The sequence below is a fragment of the Muntiacus reevesi genome, chromosome 1, assembly GCF_963930625.1.
Source record: "Muntiacus reevesi chromosome 1, mMunRee1.1, whole genome shotgun sequence".
Taxonomy (NCBI): domain Eukaryota; kingdom Metazoa; phylum Chordata; class Mammalia; order Artiodactyla; family Cervidae; genus Muntiacus; species Muntiacus reevesi.
The window spans coordinates 197,101,314-197,124,272 of NC_089249.1; the positions used below are offsets into that span (position 1 = coordinate 197,101,314).

General features: G+C 44.9%; 1 protein-coding gene across 1 annotated transcript in view; it reads right to left on the minus strand.

Annotated features, from left to right (window-relative positions):
* Positions 1 to 21,947, minus strand: part of ACSBG2 (acyl-CoA synthetase bubblegum family member 2) — a 33,080-nt gene extending 11,133 nt beyond the window's left edge. Inside the window, exons 1-7 of the mRNA XM_065919121.1 lie at positions 21,917 to 21,947; positions 19,708 to 19,937; positions 18,704 to 18,792; positions 17,899 to 18,019; positions 13,540 to 13,626; positions 9,096 to 9,245; positions 638 to 814 (exon numbers count right to left, since the gene is read on the minus strand). Coding sequence (XP_065775193.1) covers positions 638 to 814; positions 9,096 to 9,245; positions 13,540 to 13,626; positions 17,899 to 18,019; positions 18,704 to 18,792; positions 19,708 to 19,937; positions 21,917 to 21,932 — 870 coding nt within the window. The 5' untranslated portion in view covers positions 21,933 to 21,947. The remainder of the gene's footprint in view (positions 1 to 637; positions 815 to 9,095; positions 9,246 to 13,539; positions 13,627 to 17,898; positions 18,020 to 18,703; positions 18,793 to 19,707; positions 19,938 to 21,916) is intronic.
* Between the last annotated feature and the right edge of the window lie 1,012 nt (positions 21,948 to 22,959).

A 22,959-nucleotide genomic window follows, 5' to 3' on the forward strand; every position in this document is an offset into this window, starting at 1 on the left:
ACGAGACTCCTCTGTCCATGGGATTCTCCAGGCAAGAATGCTGGAGCGGGTTACCATCTCCTTCTCCAGGGGATCTTCCTGAGCCCAGGGATCAAAGCCCTGTCTACTGGGCCTCCTGCACTGCAGGCAGACTGTTTACTGCTGAGCCACTTGAGAAGCCCATTGATACTTCTGAAGATACACACACTCCCAGTAAGTGGGGTAAACATGAAGACGCAAATAGCTTCACATCAGTTCAGGTCAGATTCTACTGCCAAAAATGTTTGGTTTGTGGAGGGTTTTGGAGCTGGGAAGAACTGAATTAAAAAAAAAAAAAAAAACGCTACACATGCACGCACAAATTCTGCCTTTAGTACCATTCACATTTTAGTCTTAGGTAGTTCAGTATACAGTCTGCAAAACCATGAACACCATGACTTGGATAAAGATAAAAACAAAAAGAAGGTGGATAACTGATTCACATGCTGCTAAAGGGGAGCATTAGCTGAGGACAGAGAAGGAACCCCTCACCCTACCAGATCTGGGCCTTGATGGAGCCATCCACCCTTCCAAGCTGCCCTTAACCTTGACCCCGCACCCCCAGATCTGGGCCCTGATGGAGCCGTCCACCCATCTGGGCTGCCCTCAACCTTGATACCTTGAGAGCGTCTGGTTCAGCAAAGTAGATGAAAGCCCCGACCTTTATGGGCACCCAGACGTCCATCATCTGAGCTGCAATGTGGCTGAGGGGAAGGTAGCTGACCACCACCTCCTGCTTTTCTGGAGCATAAGCCAGGTTGTAGACCCTCGCCACTGACCCCGCTGTCCACGTGATCTAGAACACAAGCTGAACTTAGGATCCAGTGAGATCTGACATACTTCCTCTTCCTCCTCACCTGAGAGCTGTTTAAATGCAGTTCTTTAACAAGCGCAAGGCACCTCCTAAACGCTAGGCACTGCTCCTGTTCTTTACAAACATTGAGTCATTTAGTCATCTTAACACTGGGGTTGATAAGTGTGATTCTCCCCCACCGTCGAGATGAGAAACCAGAGGCACAGAGAAGTTCACTAACTTGCCTGAGGCTGGGACAAACTGTAAACTACAGTGGGCAGCTTTGGGGGATTACCAGACACCCCAGGATCCAAAAGGAGACTCTAGAGTCAGGATGTCAGAAAATCTGAAGAACTCAGTAAGTGTCTCAGAAGCAATCTTGACTCTAGGGGCTTCCCTGGTGGTCCAGTGGTTAAGAATCCACTTTATAATGTGGAAGATCAGGTTCAATCCCTGGTCAGGGAACTAGGAGCCCACATGTAGCAGGGCAGCTAAGCCCGTGCACCACAACTGCTGAGGCTGCTTGCCACAGTGAAAGATCCCACATGCCATGACTAAGACCCAACACAGCCACACACACAAAAGAAATCCTGACTCCACCATTTACTAGCTCAGTGACTCTGGGCTATTTGCTTAAAAATCCCTTGCAACCTCTATTTGCTCATCTGTAAAATGGGCACAGAATTTCCTTGTGCCAACATAAAATTAAGAAACCAACACTGTCCAAAAAACAAAAAGACCACCCTTAATCCCATGGAATAAACACCCCAACAATTAGTGTATTAATGTTTTTCCTTAAAAATTAAAAAAAAAATTTTTCCATTTATTTTTATTAGTTGGAGGCTAATTACTTTACAATATTGTAGTGGTTTTTGCCATACATTGACATGAATCAGCCATGAATTTACATGTATTCCCCATCTCGATCCCCCCTCTCACCTCCCTCTCCACCCGATCCCTCTGGGTCTTCCCAGTGCACCAGGCTCAAGCACTTGTCTCATGCATCCAACCTGGGCTGGTGATCTGATTCACCCTAGATAATATACATGTTTCGATGCTGTTCTCTAGAAACATCCCACCCTCGCCTTCTCCCACAGAGTCCAAAATTCTGTTCTGTACATCTGTGTCTCTTTTTCTGTTTTGCATATAGGGTTATCGTTACCATCTTTCTAAATTCCAATATATATGCGTTAGTATACTGTATTGGTCTTTATCTTTCTGGCTTACTTCACTCTGCATGATGGGCTCCAGTTTCATCCATCTCATTAGAACTGATTCAAATGAATTCTTTTTAACGGCTGAGTAATATTCCATGGTGTATATGTACCACAGTTTCCTTATCCATTCATCTGCTGATGGGCATCTAGGCTGCTTCCATGTCCTGGCTATTATAAACAGTGCTGCAATGAACATTGGGGTGCATGTGTCTCTTTCAGATCTGGTTTCCTCGGTGTGTATGCCCAGGAGTGGGATTCCTGGGTCATATGGCAGTTCTATTTCCAGTTTTTTAAGAAATCTCCACACTGTTCTCCATAGTGGCTGTACTAGTTTGCATTCCCACCAACAGTGTAAGAGGGTTCCCTTTTCTCCACACCCTCTCCAGCATTTATTGCTTGTAGACTTTTGGATAGCAGCCATCCTGGCTGGTGTGTAATGGTACCTCATTGTGGTTTTGATTTGCATTTCTCTGATAATGAGTGATGTTGAGCATCTTTTCATGTGTTTGTTAGCCATCTGTATGTCTTCTTTGGAGAAATGTCTGTTTAGTTCTTTGGCCCATTTTTGATTGGGTCATTTATTTTTCTGGAATTGAGCTTCAGGAGTTGCTTGTATATTTTTGAGATTAATCCTTTGTCTGTTGCTTTGTTTGCTATTATTTTCTCCCAATTTGAGGGCTGTCTTTTCACCTTGCTTATAGTTTCCTTTGTTGTGCAAAAGCCTTTAAGTTTAATTAGGTCCCATTTGTTTATTTTTGCTTTTATTTCCAATATTCTGGGAGGTGGGTCATAGAGGATCCTGCTGTGATTTATGTCAGAGAGTGTTTGCCTATGTTCTCCTCTAGGAGTTTTGTAGTTTCTGGTCTTACATTTACATCTTTAATCCATTTTGAGTTTGTTTTTCTGTATGGTGTTAGAAAGTGTTCTAGTTTCATTCTTTTACAAGTGGTTGACCAGTTTTCCCAGCACCACTTGTTAAAGAAGTTGTCTTTTTTCCATTGTATATTCTTGCCTCCTTTGTTGAAGATAAGGTGTCCATAGGTTCGTGGGTTTATCTCTGGGCTTTCTATTCTGTTCCATTGATCTATATTCCTGTCTTTGTGCCAGTACCATACTGTCTTGATGACTGTGGCTTTGTAGTATAGTCTCAAGTCAGGCAGATGATTCCTCCAGTTCCATTCTTCTTTCTCAAGATTACTTTGGCTATTTGAGGTTTTTTGTATTTCCATACAAATTGTGAAATTATTTGTTTTAGTTCTGTGATAAATACTGTTGGTAGCTTGATAGGGATTGCATTGAATCTATAGATTGCTTTGGGTAGTATAGTCATTTTCACAATGTTGATTCTTCCAATCCATGAACATGGTGTATTTCTCCATCTGTTTGTGTCCTCTTTGATTTCTTTCATCAGTGTTTTATAGTTTTCTATATATAGGTCTTTTGTTTCTTTAGGTAGATATACTCCTAAGTATTTTATTCTTTTTGTTGCAATGGTGAATGGTATTGTTTCCTTAATTTCTCTTTCTGTTTTCTCATTGTTAGTGTATAGGAATGCAAGGGATTTCTGTGTATTAATTTTATATCCTGCAACTTTACTATATTTGTTGATTAGCTCTAGTAATTTTCTGGTAGAGTCTTTAGGGTTTTCTATGTAGAGGATCATGTCATCTGCAAACAGTGAGAGTTTCACTTCTTCTTTTCCTATCTGGATTCCTTTTACTTCTTTTTCTGCTCTGATTGCTGTGGCCAAAACTTCCAAAACTATGTTGAATAGTAGTGGTGAGAGTGGGCACCCTTGTCTTGTTCCTGATTTTAGGGGAAATGTTTTCAATTTTTCACCATTGAGGGTAATGCTTGCTGTGGGTTTGTCATATATAGCTTTTATTATGTTGAGGTATGTTCCTTCTGTTCCTGCTTTCTGGAGAGCTTTAATCATAAATGGATGTTGAATTTTGTCAAAGGCTCTTTCTGCATCTATTGAGATAATCATATGGTTTTTATCTTTCAATTTGTTAATGTGTTTTTAATCTTTCAATTTGTTAATGTGTTCAATTTGTTAAAAAACAAAAAGGCCACCCTTAATCCCATGGAATAAACACCTCAACAATTAGTATATTAATGTTTTTCTTTAAAAATTTTAAAATTTTTATTGGAGTCTAGTTGCTTTATAACTCTATGAATGTTTTTCTTTCTCCAATGCATACTTTGATGTAAAGTTTTAGCATATCTATAATTTAGCAATCTATACTTCTTACTGGTATTGTAAACTGGTCATTAATCCAGCCACATGGGCCTCTGCACTGTTATTCCAACAGGTCAGGCGAGGTCCTGCCTCAGGGCCTTTGTACTGGCCATTCCCACTGCCTGGGATCTGCTTCCTACAACTGTCTCCACAACTATTAATAACTCCTTGGATGCTGAATTGCTAGTTAAATTTCACCTGTTAGAGAAGCTGTCTCACCCCCAAACCGAAGCTTCCAGCATCTGTCTAATCCTCTAAATACTACTTGCCACAATCTCAGTGGTTTTATTTATTCATTCCCTGTCTGTCTTCCTGGGGGCCATGGTTGGGTCTGTTCTGTCCAAAGCCATTTACCAAACACATAGTAGATGCCCAGTGAATTTTTGTTGAGAAGGGACATTTAAGAGCAAGGAAACATGTAAAACCCTTGGCCTATAGCGAGCCCTCAAGATTCATCCCTTGTCTTTCTCTGGGTCTCAGGATGGAGGGATTTTCCTTCTGCCACCATAAGCACTGTCTCTTCCAGAGGCCCAAGGAATCCAACACCTATTTGTTGAGGTGCATGCAGACTGTGATTAAAGTCATTCAAACACCCGTGGGTTCAGAACCTAACTCAAGCTCATTCTTTGTTCTCTGACCTTGCTCAAATCATGTCCCCTCTCTGAGCCTGTTTCCCCATCTGTGAAAGGGGTTAATGACACATCTTACCTCATGGGGTTTCTGTGAGGGGTTATATCTGTTTCTCAGCATGGCCTAGTATTCTATAAAATGGGAGAAACTTTGAATTGTGGACATATGTTGAGAACCTGGGACTAGCTTTGACTTCTTGCTATAAAAATGATGACGAGTATGATGATTTTAACTCATTATTGACTGGGGGATTCTTGCAGAAATGAATGCCTGCAGCTCGAGTTTTCATTTTGGCTGGCCAAAAATCAATTCTGTGATTTCACTAACACTGTTTTGCAGGTCATTACATTCAGCAGTTTACACTTGACACACTTATAAAGTCTTCTCTAGCATCATGAGCTTCACTTTCCATATCAGAATCAATCACTAAGGTTTTTTGTCTTCTTGTTGGTCTACACTCATATTGTCTGAATCAGAACTATGTTCTGAAGAACTGTCATATTCTGAGACAGTTGTATGTACATTGCTTAGATGATCAGAGAAAGTATTCCCATAAAATTCACTGAAAAATTGATTTTTGCATAACATTTCACCATGTGTCATCTTCGAAGATTTTACAGTAATAAATTAGCACTTATCACATACACAAAGTTGGAACAAAAGCCTAACAGAGAAAAACGTGAATGATAATGACAGTCGTAAGTTGTCTAATGAAACTTTGATCAACTTTAAGCTCTAACAACTTCACACTTGATGTTAATTGTATCAGTGTCTAAAAATGTACTGATACGTCTTCAGTCAATAATGGACCACAAAAGATGTATTAAAATGTCTCCAGTCAATAATGCATTAAAAGTCACGATAAGGGACACTGATGAGGCTGTGTGCCAGGTATCACTCTGAGCATTTATATCTGTGTGTAGGTTAAGTGAAGTGTTAGCCGCTCAGTCATGTCTGATTCTTTGTGACCCCTTGGGCTGTAGCCCTCCAGGCTTCTCTGTCTATGGAATTCTCCAGGCAAGAATATTGGAGAGGGTAGCTAGTCCCTTCTCCAAGGGATTCTCCCAACCCAGGGATTGAACCTGGGTCTCCTGTATTTCAGGCAGATTCTTTACTGTCTGAGCCACCTGGAGAAGCCCATGTGTAGGTTAAAGATAGTGGCAAATTCTCTGCCACCCCCTCCATTCAGAACCAGAGTCTGTTTTCCTTTCCCCTCACAGGGCCAGTACAGTGGCTGGTTTTGACCTGCAGAGTGGGGCACCATGTGAACTTTTGGCACTGAGCCCTAATAGATGTCAGCCTGTGCCTTTACATAGTGTGTGCTTGCCCTCGGGGGAGCCAGCACCACATTGAGAAATTCAACCACCTCACTACCTCCATGCCACAGAGAAACCCAAGCCCCAGGAGACATGTGAGTGAAGCCCCTTTTGGACCTGTTAACCCAACCTGGGCACCAGCTGAGTGACCCCAGCTGACATTCTGTGGGGCAGAAAAGACACTGCTGAGCCCTGGCCCAAATCTGAGACCCAGAAACAACACACTATTGGTGTTTCAAGTCGCTCAGTTCTAGAGTCGTTTGTTACACAGCAGTAGCTAACTGACACAGTATGGGACATAATTTAACCTTCACAGCAACTCTAAGACGTATCAGCTGTTCTTGTCTCCATTTCACAGGTGGCAAACTGAAGCCCAGAGAAGTTAAGGGAGTTTTCTCAGGTCACACAGCTAGCAAATGGGGGAGCCAGGATGAAGATCTAGGCATAGTTGCTCCAAGAGCTCGGCGTTCATCAACTATCTTCAAGAAGATGATCTCAGCAGACATGGAGCCACTAGGAGTATGAACGCTGGCCAGGGTGGGGTGGGGGCTTCCTCAGACCCTCTCCATTCATTTCAGTCCACAAAATGGATTGAATCTTCCTGTATGCCAAGCACTGGAGACGCAGCAGTGAACCCAACAGACTGCTGCTGCTCTCAAGGAGCTGATGTTCACGATAAACATGTGACTGTATATAATATGTCAGTGCACGGAAAACAGTAGCCAGAGGGGATCAGGGACTGATGGAGTGGTTTATTTTTATTTGCTGTTTTGAACATGAAAGTCAGGGAGGACTTCACGGAGCCGGTAACATTTGAGCAGGGACCCCCAGGAGGTGAAAGAGGAAGTCAAATTGGTCTCTAGGAAAAAGAATTCCATGCAGAGGGAACAGCCAGAGCAAAGGCCAGTGTGTACTGCCAATTCTGAAGCTGGGTTGGTGCAAAAAGCTATTATAAAGTAGAAACGCTGGGACTTCCGTGCTAGACCAGGGGCTAAGACTCTGTGCTCACAGTGTCAGGGGCCCAGGTTCAGTCCCTGGTTGAGGAACTAGATCTGACATGCTGCAGCTAAGACCTGGTGCAGCCAAATATATATATATATATATATGTATTTTAAAGTAAGAAATGCTTCATTGTAAAACTAGCAGTCTTTCTGACTCACAAAGGGGAGTGTACGTGTGTATGTCCTACCAGACACTTTTCTGCTTTTAAAGTTTACAGGTGTGTACATCGGTCGCTACCTTTTTCAATTTTTAACAAAAACCCCCTTGCTCTGCATGCTGTTCTTCAGCTGGCTTCAGCATATTTATAGTGATCGCATCTTTAATAATCTTTACACCTTAGCCACATAGATCAACAGCGTAGTTGAAAATGTGGACCGTGACACCAGCCTGCCCAAGTTCAGATCCTGGCTCTGCCATGCTGCTTGCTGTGTGACCTGGACCCAGCATTTTAACCTCTCTGGGCTTCAGTTTTCTCACCTGTAGAAACAGCGGCCACCTGATAGAACAGATAGAATCATAGAATCACCAAGAGGATTTACAAAGTGTAAAACTCTCAGGATGGACCCTGACATATCACAGGCATGTAACAGAAATGAACCATCACTGTCTTTCTTGTTCTTTAGAAAAAAACATACAACAACTTTATCAAGGTGTAATTGACATACAGGGAACCACCTGCATTTGAGGTGTACAAGTTGGTGCATAGTGACTTATATATGCAGCTATGCAGCCATCCCCACCATTGAAATGGTGAATGTTCCCTGTTCCCATCGCCCTTTGTCATGCCTCGTTTTCGCCATCCCAAGCAGCCACCATCTGCTTTTGGTTCTTGTAGACAAGTTTGCATTTTCTAGGGTTTGCACCACACAGGCTTATTTTCCCAACCAGAGTTTGAACTTGGGCTCTTGGCAGTGGCACATGGATCCCAACCACTGGCCCTCCTAGGAATTCCGTTTCTAGGCTTTTATAGAAACAGGATCTTTTATTTAGCTACAGTTTTAAATTACAGTTAGGTCATTATATTCACTTTCTAATTTATTTTTTAATTAATTTATGGCTGCACTGGGTCTTTGTTGCTACACATGGGCTTTCTCTAATTGCAGCGAGCAGGGACTACTCTTCGTTGTGGTGCGTGGACTTCTCATTGCGGTGGCTTCTCTTGTTGTGAAACATGGGCTCGACAGCATGCCGGCTTGGTAGTTGCTCCACTCAGGCAAAGCTGCCCTTCTGCGTGTGGAATCTTCCCAGACCAGGGACTAAATCTGTGTCCCCTGCATTGGCAGGTGGACTCTCAACCACTGGACCGCCAGGGACGTCCCTTTCTAGGGTTTTATATAAATAGGATCTTTTAGCATGGATTCCCCTATTCTTTCCTACCAGTGACCTAAATTACCATCAGCTTTGGACTCCACTCAGACACGCATGCATTTCCCCCAAGCACAGAGCCTTCCTCAAGTAACTAAAACATCAGCTCCCGCTTTACCTGTTGAAACTCAGTGTTTACACTGCCCTTTCACATACTTATTTTATCAAGCATGGTTCTGAACTCAGACAACCCAGGAGGCAGGGACTTTTACATCACACCCATTTTGCACATGAGGAAACCAAGGCCTAGAGATCTTGGACGTGTTGCCCAAGGTCATAGAGCCAGGTCTCCTGCAGAGTCCCTGATCTCAACCACTGACTATGCTGCCCCGACCTTGGAAGTGTTGGCTTAAGTCTCTCTGCCCCACAGATCAAGGTCTCCCATGCCACTGTGCTCCTAAACACCACTGTGCTCCTGTAGGTCAAGAATAAAAACAGTCTGAAGGCCTCTGCCCCAGGACGAGACCCTGGAGGCTGCAGAGTCCAACCCCGTCAGCAGAGACAGCACTTACATTGTCATGACTGAGCATCACCCCCTTGGGTTGGCCTGTGGTCCCGGAAGTGTAGATGATCACGGCGCACTGATTGGCCTTCTGGCTTTTTATGATCTGGTCCAGCTGGGCATCAGGAATGCTACTGCCAAGTTCTAGGAAGTCATCCCACTACGGAAAGAAAAGACCAGCAGAGGGTGGTGGCTCAAGGGTGTGAGGGGTCAGGTCTTGCCCCACCAGCTGCCCTGGAAGGATGATTCCCAACAGGAGGAAAGGCACTTTATACAGAGGGCCTGAGACACCTGCTTCTCCTCCACTTCCTTTGCAGGCTACTCAGGCATCTCGGCCTCAGTTTCCTCATAGGTAAAATGGGGATGATGTCAAGGCCCAACTCTTTGGGTTGTTCTAAGCAGTAAATGGGTCATTATGTGTAAAATTGTTAGAACAGCAAAGTTCAGGATCATTTGTTTTCTGCCTTTCCAGATTCCACTTGGCACCTCAAACTTAGTGACCAGATTGATCATCCTGATTGGCTTAAGCTAGACGGTCCCATCTGCCTGGGCCACAGTGATTGGACTGGTTCTGGACATGTGACCTCAGATGGCCCAATCACAGTGAAGGTCAGAGCTTTGGCTGTAAGTGCTGGGACATGAATGAGTCATCTGAACATGGGGTAACCTGAGGAGCTGCTGGACTGTCTCAGGACTAGAGGGAAGCAAGTTTAGTGGAGAGCAAAATGGAGCCTACTAAGTCATTTCAGTTGTGTCTGACTCTTTGCAACCAATGGACTAAAGCCCATCAGTCTCCTCTGTCCATGGGGATTCTCCAGGCATGAATACTGAAGTGGGTTGCCATTTCCTTCTCCAGGGGATCTTCCTGACCCAGGGATTGAACCCACGTCTCTTATGTTTCCTGCACTGGCAGGCAGGTTCTTTACCACTTCACCACCAAATGGAGCCTTGGGCATGTTATTTGAGCTCCTGGATCCAGCTGTGCATGGGTTGTAGTTACATGAGCCAACAAATGATCTTTGAAGCTTAAGCCATTTGGAGTTAGGCTATTATCACTTGCAGCCAAAGATATCCTTAGTAATAAGAAGTGGAGGCTCAGAGGCGGTAAGTTATCTGCCCAGGGTCACACACTAGGTAAACAGAGGAGCTAGCATTTTAACCCAAGAGTTCAGAGCCTGTGCTCTTAATTACCTTAGAATTTGATGCCTCACAAGGAACTATTGGGCTGTATGAACTGAATTTCACATGAGAGCTGCAAAAATGCTCTGTGATCCTCCAGTGAGTCTCTGGAGGAGGACAGTATCCTGTCTGCAAAATAGAGGGCTCTCCATGTCCTCCAGAAATGGCCAGCATTGCCTGCAACCTGACAGGGCAGCGCTGGCCCCATCCAAAAGGAAAGGACCTTTCACCAGAGCATCCCTAACAGGGTAGTGTGATGATGAGAGGAGCAGTGCACACAGGCCTTTGGAGGGACCCTGTCCTTTCTCTGAGAAATGCCCACCCCCACCCCCCCAAAGGATGCTCCCCTAGTGGCAGGTGCAGGACCTCATCCTCCCATGGCCACAAATGATGGGATCACATAGACACTTGACCCAACCTAGTCCAATGCAGTCCTCTGTTGGAAATCTGGAATTGGTTCCGAGTCCAACTCCAGGCATCACCACCTGCCCAGTTAATGGTCTTCTTCTGTCATCCCTCTGCCCTCAAATTTCACCTTTTAATTGCCTAGGCATTTCCTTTTTCTCTCAATTCTAATGAATGTATTCCTAAACTGAATCTAAAAATGGGAGGTTCTACTCACCCTGGCAGAGAAGTAGATTCCTAATCTGTCACAAAACTGTTGCCTGTAAATCACTGTCCTCAACTAGGGGCAATGTTGCCCATACCCCTCTCCCCCCTGGCCAGAGGACCTAGGCAGAGTCTGAGGATATTTGTGATTGTTTCAACTAGGATGTAGTAGGTGGAGGGAGGCCAGGGGTGCTGCTTAACACCTTAAAATGCACAGGACAGCCCCCACGATGAAAAATTATCCACCCTGAACTCTGCTCAGTGTTATGTGGCAGCTGGATGGGAGGGGAGTTTGGGGGAGAATGGATACATGTTTATGTATGGCTGAGTCCCTTCACTGTCCACCTGAAACTATCATGATATTATTAATTGGCTATATCCTAATACAAAATTAAAAATTCAAAAGAAAAAAATCATCCACCTTGAATATCCAGTGAGGCTGAGAAACCCTGCCGTAAATACTGTTTCTAACAAAAGGGTTTAATTTATCCAGACTTAAGATCTTGTTGCCATGATGGTCACTTTTAACCTCTGAAATGTCTGTGATTCTGATCAGTTGTCTTACTTACTTGGTTATCATCCTGGTCTTAATATTCTAAGGTTTTCTGAAAGGTGCGCAAGCTGGCGAGTGTTTCAGTCAGAAAGGATCACTGTCATCTTTCCTCCCACTTGAGTGGAGGGAAAACCAAATAAATTCTGTGACATGTTAGGACTTCTGATTTGGATCATGGGTTTGATGGCCTGATCTCAGGAACATTAACAACAGGAACCTGGGCTGGTCCCTCACCGACCTCCTGCCCTGATGTCTATGAGTTAACTTGTTGTATCCTTAGAAACAAGACCCAGACCCTCTCCTTTGGCTTAAGTAGGTCTCTGTTGCTTGCACTCAAGCATTTTCTGACTCTAGAAGGCCCTGAGGCAGAGTGAATTTGCAAAAAAAAAAAAAAAAAAGGCTGTGACGTGTATGATGTTACACAGTTTTCAGGGGCCCTGTCCCTCCCTTAGTAAGAGGTGGAGCTTGGTCTGCAGCTTGGCCTCAATGTGCTCCTTCCAAGAATAGGGTCATTCAAGGCAGGACAGCTTCTGCCTGGATATTTCTCTCCTCAAAACATTCTCTCTGGAGACTTTCCCAGTGGTCCAGTGGTTAAAGACTCTGAGCTTCCTTCTACTGCAGGGAGTGCAGGTTCCATCCCTGGTCAGGGAATGAAGATTCCCCGCATGCTGCCCAGCATGGCAAAAACAACAACAAAACAAACAAAAAACCATTCTCTGTGGAGATCTGAGCTACCAAACAAGCCCACAAGTCCTGAAGACATTGCAGAAGCAGAAAAAGAGAAAGAAAGGTGCTGGAGGAGCCCCAGATGCAGAGTCAGGACCAGGCTGCGAACTAGGGGCTTCTCTTTGAGTGCAACTTTTTTTAGGGAACTTCCCCCCAAAAAAGCTTGTAATCAAGATAAATAATATTTCAATGCAATATTTTAAAAGTCAATATCAAAACAAAGCAAATCTGTGATGGATGAAACATCAAAATTTGAAAAAAAAGGCAGGCTCCAACAGGGCTATTGGTCCAAGCCATAGCAGAAATGGGCGCCCCTTGTATGCGTATTTTCATACATTAAAAATAGCTAATAATTCTAATAAAGATACTGATGACTTTGCGTCTGTGAGAGCCAGGAAAGTAAATTTATAATAAATTCTGACTTGAACATAAATTAAATACTTAATGTTGTGAGTTCCAACACATCTTATTTTCAGTGCTGCAGTATTTTTTCAGTTACGCTGTGTGCGCTGCATGCGCTCAGTCTGACCCACTCTGTGACCCAATGGACTTTAGCTCACCAATATCCTCTGTCCATGGGATTTTTCCAGGCAAGAACACTGCAGTGGGTTGCTGTATCCTACACTAGGGGATCTTCCCCGCCCAGGGATCAAACCCACACTTCCTGTGTTAGCAGGCAGATTCTTTACCACTGTGCCACCAAGGAAACCCTCAGTTACACTAATGCTCTGAAAAGCAACAACAACAACAACAAAAACACCTAATAATAAAATGATTGGTACTGTCTTATGCCACCAATTCTGGGGGTGATTTGTTACACAGAAATAAATTACCAGAACAGACACCTTCCAGGAAATCAGACCCTTCATGGCACAAAAAAATTCTCTCAAAAGCCTCACCCCCTTCCCTTGTGAGGTCTCACCTTCTCCCTTGCCCACCACCCAGTGGGTGGGTGAGTCCCCACCCACTTCTGTGGGCTTCCCTCCTAACTCAGTTGGTAAAGAATCTGCCTGCAATGCAGGAGACACAGGTTCGATTCCTGGGTTGGGAAGATTCCCTGGAGGAGGAAATGGCAACCCATTCCAGTATTCTTGCCTGGAAAATCCCATGGATAGAGAAACCTGGTGGGCTACAGTCCATGGGGTGCAGAGAGTCGGACACGACTTATCGACTAAACTACCACTACTGCTACCCACTTCGGTTGCTCACGACCCAGTTCCCTTGAGTCCTCGCTCATTTCCTTTGTGTGGCTCCGCCCTCCCTCCCTCGGTCCCCACAGTTCCATTGCGAGTCCCCGCCCACTTCCCTGCATGGCCCCGCCTCCCCCGCCCTTCGCCATTGCCCTCCTTCCCTCTAAGACCCTGTCCTCTCCTTCGTTGACACTTACAGAGTACAGGTTTTTACATTTGCTGTCGTCCACGGGTGGCTTGTACTGGACGATCGCTTTTAGGGTCTCCATCTTGTTGCTCGGAATCTGAAAGAAAGTTGTTCAGTCGCTCAGTCGTGTCCGACTCTGCGACCTCATGGACTGTAGCTCGCCAGGCCTCCCCGTCCTTCACTATCTCCCTAAGTTTGTTCAAACTCATGTCCATTGAGTCGATGATGCCATCCAACTGTCTCATCCTCTGTCGCCCCCTTCCCCTCTTGCCCTCAATCTTTCCCAGCATCGGGGCCTTTCCAGTGAATCTGCTCTTTGCACCAGGTGGCCAAAGGATTGGAGCTTCAGCTTCAGCATCAGTCCTTTCAATGAATATTCGGGGTTGATTTCCTTTTGGATTAACTGGTTTGCTCTCCTTGCAGTCCAAGGGACTCCCAAGAGTCTTCTCAGGCACCACAAATTCGAAAGCATCAATTCTTTGGCACTCAGCCTTCTTTATGATCCAACTCCCAACATCCATACATGACTACCGGAAAAATCACATCTTTGACTATACAGACCTTTCCCAGCAGTGATGGCTCTGCTTTTTTAATAAGCCGTCTAGGTTTGTCATAGCTTTTCTTCCAAGGAGCAAGCGTCTTTTAATTTCATAGCTGCCATCACCAACCCCAGTGATTTTGGAGCCCAAGAAAATAAAGTCTGTCACTCTTTCCATTCTTTTCACATCTATTTGCCATGAAATGATGGGACCGGATGTCATGATCTTTGTTTTTTGAATGTTGAGTTTTAAGCCTACTTTTTCACTTTCCTCTTTCACTTTCATTAAGAGGCTTTTTAGTTCCTCTTCATTTTCTGTCATTAGGGTGGTGTCATTTGCATTATCTGAGGCTATTGATATTTTTCCCCAGCAATCTTGATTCTTGCTTGAGCTTCATCCAGCCTGGCATTTCGCATGATGTACTTGGCATATAAGTTAAATAGGCAAAGTGATAATATACAGCCTTGATGTACTCCATTCCCAATTTTGAACCAGTCCATTGTTCCATGTCCAGTTCTAACTGTTGCTTCTTGACCTGCGTACAGGTTTCTCAGGAGGCAGGTAAAGTGGTCTGGTATTCCCATCTCTTTAAGAATTTTCCACAGTTTGTTGTGATCAACACAGTCAAATTTATGCATGGACCTCAGGATAACCTGGCCCAGAAGCATGTCCTAAGCTCTCTCCCGCAGGGACCCCTACCTCTTTCCCTCCCCTGCCCACACAGTAAAATTTGGCTCTGTGTCTTGACTGATACTAAGCAACCTGGTCTTAGGACTGCTGAGTTCTTTGTGGTTGGTATCAGTAGATTCCAACCATTGAAGAGGGCTGAGGGCAACAGCCTCCTGAGTTCTGCTGTACCGAGTTGTGGCTCTTAGTTGGTGAGTCAAAGGACAACCTTCTTGGCTCCTCCTCTCTTGGCACCTTGAGCTACGCAGCCAAGATCCAGCCAAACTTCTAGTTGGCATCAGGCCACAGAAATTCTCCATGAAGGTGGCCAGAACCTGGGCAGGTTCAGAAGGCTCTACCTAAACCTAGAACTGTAAGGTTCAGGGGATTCTTGTCCCCTGCAAGAATCTTGTCATTCATGCAAGGGGAGGACATTTGGGTCTGTGGCACATTCCTAGCCAGTGCAATGAAGATGTCACTTCCAGCATCAAGAATGCTGATTATAGGCAAGTCTCTGCCATGGCCTGGAGAGAAAAGATGACAGCAGTGCTTTTAACATCTGGACAAGAGTTTTCCAGAAAGAGAAGGAACAGATGTCCAAAAAACCTGGAGCAGGCAGTGGCTGGCATGTTTGAGGGATGTAAAAAGTCCAGGATGGCTGGAGTGAGGGTGGAAGGGAGGAGTCCAGGGGAGGAGGCAGCAAAGGGTGTGAGGGCCAGGAGGCCTTGCCCTGAGGAAGTGATGGCGAGGAGTCTGCAGTTTATTCTGAAGGAAGAAGGAAGCCCTGGAGGGTTACAGGCTGCGAACATCCCCAAGAAAGAAAGATTTCCAAGTGGACCTGAACATGCAGTTTGGGAGGAGCCTGGCTCTGAGTCTTTCACTCAGAGCAACCAGAACAACAAATCTTCTGCAAGCTGCATCTTTGGTCAGACTAAGTCTCTGTGTGCATGCTCAATCATATCCGAATCTTCACCACCCAACGGACTGTAGCCCGCCAGGCTCCTCTGTCCATGGGATTCTCTAGGCAAGAATCCCGGAGTGGGTTGTCATTTCCTTCTCCAGGGGATCTTCCTGACCCGGGGACTGAACTCATGTCTCCTGCATTTGGGACATTGGCAGACAGATTCTTTACCACTGAACCACCTGGGAAATGAAACTAGGAGATGGAAATCATTCAGATATTGCTTTATGCCTGTGAGGTTGAAGATACCAGACCAAGGACTGGAAGTCATAGCAGCAAGGTGGCTGCAGGGGAAGGATGGAACACAAAGCATTTTCTAACAGTGGGAAAACCCAAATCGGAAGCCTATATTCACAGTAAGGAGGGAAAGGGCCCTACCCTCACTCATCACCAGTCACCTCGCAATGAACAGGACAGACAGGACATGAATTGAGTACCAGGAACCAAAGAAGCGTGGCTTCAGAAAGCAATTTCAGAAAGTAGAAGTCTGGGGAGTTTCCTGGCAGTCCAGTGGTTAAGACTCCATGCTTCCACTGCAGGGGCCACAGGTTCAATGCCTGGTCAGGGAACTAAGATCCCGCATGCCACGCGGTGCAGCCAAAAAACAAAACAACAACAACAGAAAGACAACCAGAAAGGAGAAGTCTGTGCTTCCTGAACCAACTCAGGTTAGGTATTGCGTTGAAGGAGGCCTTGTGGCACAAAAGGTCCACTTTCATTAAGTCAGGCTGGATTTCATTGAGTCTGGTGAATCTACCCTAATTTCAGTGAAGTTAATATGTGGACAAACACCCTTGATGTTCAGAGGATACTGTCTTTGGCACTGATGGCAAGACTTGAATCTCAACTTCAGAAATATGAAATGTGTAACACAGGAGAAATGGAATAGGGTATTAAAGAAACAGTCAGAGGACTTACTTGGTGGTCCAGTTGTTAAGACTCCATACGTCCAATGCATACTAAGATCCCACATGCTGCGTGGTACGGCAAAAAAAAAAAAAAAAAAAAAATACAGAAGGAAAGGAGGGAAGAAAGAAATAGTCACAGTAGCTCTTGGGCTGAGCAATGACTCTGGCCATGGAGGTTCACTCTTCCCAAGGACTTCCCTCCTTTCAGAATACTTCTGTGAAAAGCTAGTTCAGACAACTGCAATCATTCAAACACAAATCATGGGAAACGTTTCTCCAGCATCCATACAAAGATAATGCAAGAAGAAGCAAAAGGAGTAAGAGAGGAGTCAGATTTCACTGAATACAAAAAGTCATGGTAGGATTTCCCTGGTCTCCAGTGGATAAGAATCTGCCTGCCACCGCAGGGGACATGGGCTCAATCCCTGGCCGAGGACAATTCCACACGCTGCAGAGCAACTAAGCCTTCACAACCACCGAAGCCTGCACGCCCTAAAGCCCGTGCTCCACAACAGGAGAAGCCACCACAATCAGAAGCCCTCTCACCGCAACAAAGAGTAGCCCTCATTCACCACGACTAGAGAAGGCCCACGAGCAGCAACAAAGACCCAGCACAACCCAAAAGAAAAATTTTAAAAGGTCACAGCAAAGCGGAGGAAAATTGCCCCCCAAACTTCTAATATAAAATGTAAGATGCAACAAGCTCAACACAGCTTGGAAGGAAGAACCCAAAGCAAACATAGACGCCCTGGGGGGAGAGCCAGACATCCACCAGAAAGTCGTGAAGCAGTGACGTGGCCAGATGTGGGGAGGAGACAGCAGAGAAGCACAAAAGCACTTCAGAAAAGAGGGTGAGTGTAAGAGATGACAATTGAAAGCATGACAAGGCTCAAGATAATGTTTCTAAGAGAAAACTGATAAACAGTGGGCTGTATATGAAATAACACACAAATGCATTTTTAAAAATGGAGGCCCAGGGGACTTCCCTGATGATCCAGGGGTTAAGACTTCACCTTCCAATGCAGGGGGTGCAGGTTTGATCCCTGGTCGGGGAGCTAAGATTCCACATACCTCCCTCAGCCAAAAAGAATGAAAACATAAAACAGAAGCAGTATCGTAACAAATTCAATAAAGACTTTAAAAATGGTCCACATAAAAAAAATGGAGGCCAAGTAGGAAAAGAATATGCTTTGGAAGTTAAACTCCTCCGCTTTGCACACATCCATTCTTCCTTGGTGATGGGCGGGCAACACTGTGGTGGTGGGCGGGGAATGGGGTGGGGCGGCAATTGTTACCGAAAGGATTTTCTGCAACTGTGCGCCATTTTCCACCAGCAGGATGTTCACTTTGGCATGAGTAATGACATATTCACAGGCATCCGCAGAGTTGGTGGCATAAATACCAACACAGAAGCCCCTGGGAAAAGAAAACACACGCATGTGTGTGCCCACATACCTAAGTCAAGAACTTCCTGGAAGGGGAGGAAAGGGTCTGGGGGTAGGGTCTGCCTGCAGGTTCTGAGTCTGAAGTCCTGCCACCAGCTTCCCTCCCTCCACAACTGGACAATGACGAAAAGGACAGGAATGACAGCAATGATGGACTCGTGATGTTGCTATGACACGGAGCCCTCACAGTACCCATTTTACAGATGAGGAAGCTGAGGTTCAAGGGCGGGAAGTCACTTGTTCAGGGTCCCATAGTAAATAAGAGGTGGGGTTTGGAACCCCCACCCCTCCCCCAGCCACCTGTTCCTTTCACACACAACATTTTCTTCTTGCTTTCAACCATTATGTGGTGGGTTTGTATCTCCCTGCTGCCAGATGACCTCAAGGAGCTTTCCAAGCACTTATTGTCTGCTTCCCTTAGTGGTGTTTCCCTTCAAGTTTCCTGCTCCTTTAAAATCTTTCTGTGTTTTTATTTCTGAGCTGTACAAGTCCTTTGATGTATTTCAGATGACTGGGGTGTGTGTGTCTATCTCACTGGCTTGCCTAGGGCTCTCTGCTCATATCTCAGTGGAAACCTGTGGGGGCACCAGGCCCCCGGAGCAGCAGCCCCCCACCCCACCCCAACATTCACAGGGTCCAGGGCCCAGGATCTTACCCTGCGAAAGTGGAACCAAGAGCTGCAAGAATCCACTCGATGGAGTTAAATCCAAGGATGCCAACTGAGTGGAAAGGCTCCAAGCCCAGCTGGGAAGGCAAAAACAGACGGACAAGCAGAAAACAGAGACACAGAGGAGGTTTGCTTCCAGGTAGGACCTGCTCACTGGGAGAAGGTGGACTCCAGAGTCCACGGAAGTCACGTTGGGGAAAAGCCCATGTTTGATGGAAATCCAGAGTGTGATTTTTTTTTGTGACCCTTGGGAGGCTGGTTTGCCTTGCTCTACTTAATAACCCCTTTTTTATTCTAATTTTTATGGATTTTAGTTTTTAATCATTCTAACCAACTAAGTGCACAGCTCAGTGGTATTAAGCTCCTTTACCCTAAACCATCACCCCCCACCAAATCCAGGGGAATTCCCTAGTGGTCCAGTGGTTAGGGCTTCATGCTTTCAGTGCTGAGGGCCCAAGTTCATCACTGCTGTGGGAACTAAGATCTCGCAAACCTCACAGTGTGACCAAAAAAAGTATATTCACACTGCTTTGCAACCGTCCCCACCATCCATCTCTAGAACTTTCTCATCTTCCCTAACTAAAACTCTATCCCCATGAAACACTGACTCCCCAGCCCCTGGCCCCCACCATCTATTATCCTTCCTGTCTTTGTGGATCTGACTCCTCCAGGAACCTTCCATAGAGGAAGGAACTGAGGCTTCTTGCCAAGAGCTAGCCATGCTTAGAAGTGGACCCTCCCACCTCAGTCACGCCTTCCAATGATGTAGCCCGGGCTGATAGCTTGACTACAATCTCATGCGAGATCTTGAACCAGATACATCCAACTAAATCACTCCATAGAGAGGGGACAAAGATTTGAAAGAAAATTTTCACTAGTTAACCTTCTTTCTTGGGGTGCCTTGTATATTTTGTACCATATGTATTTACAAATAGAAGGAATGATTTAATATATGATGAACAAATAAAGGAGTGAGTGAACCACGCATTTACCTTGAGCATGGCTCTTGCAGTCTTCCGACAAGCCTCATAGTACTGGTTGTAGTTCAGAACGTCCCACTTTCCATCTTTCTTTGATGCTAGGGCAGGATAAGTCCCAAATCGGTTGACTGACTCCCGAAAAAACTCAGGGATGGTCATGGGGCTCTCATGGCCTGGCCCATGTCTTGATAGCCTCATAAGGACTTCTCCATCTCGGTGAATGGTCCACAGCCTAGGAGTAACTGCAGATAACCACCAGACTTGGATGGCACACGTTTTATATTCACTTCATACTCAGGAGGTGGGAGGGGGCTCTTTTTTTGATACTGAATGAATCCCACGCTTCGAGTGAAGTCACATGGTCAGTGGTGGCCTACTCTAGCTTCCCTGTTCCTATTTATTTCTTTCTTACCCTCCCCCAACAGTCTATCATGAAAATTTTCAAGCATACAAAAAGCTGGATTTGTATAGCAAGTGCCCTCTTCCTCACCACCAAGTCCTACAGCTGTTAGCACATCCAGCCGTCCCTCTATTTATCCATCCATCACACCATCTTCCTTTTTGACACGTTTCAAAGAAAGCTGTGTCCATTTCACTCTTCAACATTTGAATCATTTAAAAAAAATTTTTTTTTGAAGTATAGTTGACTTACAATGTTGTGATAATTTATGCTGTGCGGCAAAAGTAACTCAGTTATGCACACAGATGTTCTTTTCCACTAGGGCTTGTCGAGGAATATTGGATAGAGTTCCCTGTGCTACACAGTAGGACATTCTTTATCCATCCTCTGTATAATCGTTTGCCTCTGCTAATCCCCAACTCCCAGTCCATTCCTCCCTCACCCCCTTGGCAACCACAAGTCTATTCTCTATGTCTGTGAGTCTGTTTGCTTCATAGATAAGTTCATTTGTGTCTTATTTGAGATTCCACATATAAGTGATATCATATGGTATCTGTCATTCTCTTTCTGACTTAGTATGATAATATCTATGGCCATTCATAGGTGGTAAACGGCATTATTTTATTCCTTTTAGAAACATTTGAATTGTTTGATGTGAATCAGCTTTTAGCATTTGAATCATTAACTAGAAATATTTGTATACACACCTATCTGCATTACATATATTATTACATCTGTATCATAAGTGTAATTACTTTATACTATATATACATATATATAACTACATCTGTACTATATATATAATTATATTCTTATATAGTAAGTATATATATGTACTATATATATATAATTATATTCTTATATAGTAAGTATATATATGTACTATATATATATATATAATTATATTCTTATTATATGTATTATTGGACTTCCTGGTGGCTCAGGGGTAAAGAACCTGCCTGCCAATGCAGAAGACTCAGGTTTGAACCATGGGTTACAAGGATCCCCTGGAGAAGGAAATGGCAACCCGCTCCAGTATTCTTGCCTGGGAAATCCCGTGGATGGAGGAGCCTTGCGGGGGGGCACAAAAGGTTCAGACACAACTTGGTGACAACAATATATATTATTATATATATAATTACATCTGCCACACACATATATACACACACACACACATCTGCAGTATATGTAATATGTAATGTATAATGTGTATATGTATAATATTAAATATATTGTATATGTGTGTGTATATGCTTTACCCACACAGGCACACCATCCTAACATGCTTAGTCACTTAGTCATGTCCAGCTCTTTGTGATCCCATGGACCATGGCCCGTCAGGCTCCTCTGTCCGTCGAATTCTCCAGGCATGAATACCAGAGTGGGTTGCCACACCCTCCTCCAGGGGATCCTCCTGACTCAGGGATCGAACCTGAGTCTCTTGCGTCTCCTGCATTGGCAGGCAGGTTCTTTACCACTGTGCCACCAGAGAAGACATAGGGAGCTTCTATTATTAATGCCCTCCCCCGCCGGTACAAGGGTTACAACCGAGACTGCAAAAGAGCAGATGACTCGCTCACAGAGCTCTGCTCCGTCACTCGGCTCACAGAGCTCTGCTCTGAACGACAGGCCCCAGCTGTCACTCCTTTATGTCGGGCCCCTCTGCTACCCATCACATGTAGAGACGTGGCCCCCCAGGTTCGGGCACCTCAGCCAAGGCCAGCAGCTGGGGCACAGAGGGGCTGTGCCCAACTCTCCAGCCCGGCCTCCTTTATAAACAGTGGTGAGTCAGCGCACCTTTCTCTCTCTAGCACAACGTACCTTGTTCTTGGCTCATGTCTACTTTGAGGTCCTCAGCCTTCTCTTCTTGACTCATCTGGGTTTCAGGCCTTCTGGGTCCACAGAGACCATTCTTCACCGTGCTGCAAGGCACAGAGCAAGAAACTTAGCATGTGCTACTAAATTGCTCCTGTCGTGTCCAACTCTGTGGACTCTATAGACTGTAGCCCACCAGGCTCCTCTGTCCATGGGATTCTCCAGGCGAGAATACTGGAGTGGGCTGCCATGCCCTCCTCCAGGGGATCTTCCCTACCCCGCGATCACACCTGTGTCTCTTACATCTGCTGTATTGACAGGAGGGTTCTTTACCACTAGCGCCACCTTGGAAGCCCCAGGAACTTAGCAGGCCTGGTAAAGGAGCTGCAGGTCTGAAGCCAGCTCCGGTGTTGACTTAGTCATGTCACCTAGAACCCTGGGATTGATTAGTCATGCCTGTCCTGGGCCTAGGAGGAGAGGAGCCAGGCCTGCATGCCAGATCATCCAGCAATTGTAAATCCAGAGCATGTGCAGTCTTCGAGTTTCCAGAAGAGTCTCTTGAACAATGAGAATGTAGAAGTTAGATCTATATGTGATCCTATGGGTGAGAGAACATTTTGGAGTTTCCTGAAGAGAAGCAACTCTCCCAAGAGAGTTCTGTTCTGGTTCGTTTCCTTAAAGATAGTACAACACAAAAACTCAAAGGCCTTAAAGGATAAAACAGAGTAAATTTTGGCACATAAAAAGTTTTAAGTTTTTCAAACAGCAAAGAATACCATGAACAGAATCAAAAGATCAACAACAAACTGAAAAAAAAAAAAAATGGGCAACACATGTAATCAACCAAAGCCTGATTTCCTTATTATGTAAAGAATACCAATGAATCAATAAGAAAAAGACCAATAGCCCAATGAGAAAATGGGACAAAATCTTGAATAGACAGTTCTCTGAAAACAGTTTTAACTGACTTTTAAAAACAGGAAAAACGGGGAATTCTCTGGTGGTCTGGTAGCTAAAACTCTACACCCCCAGTGCAAGGGGCCCGGGTT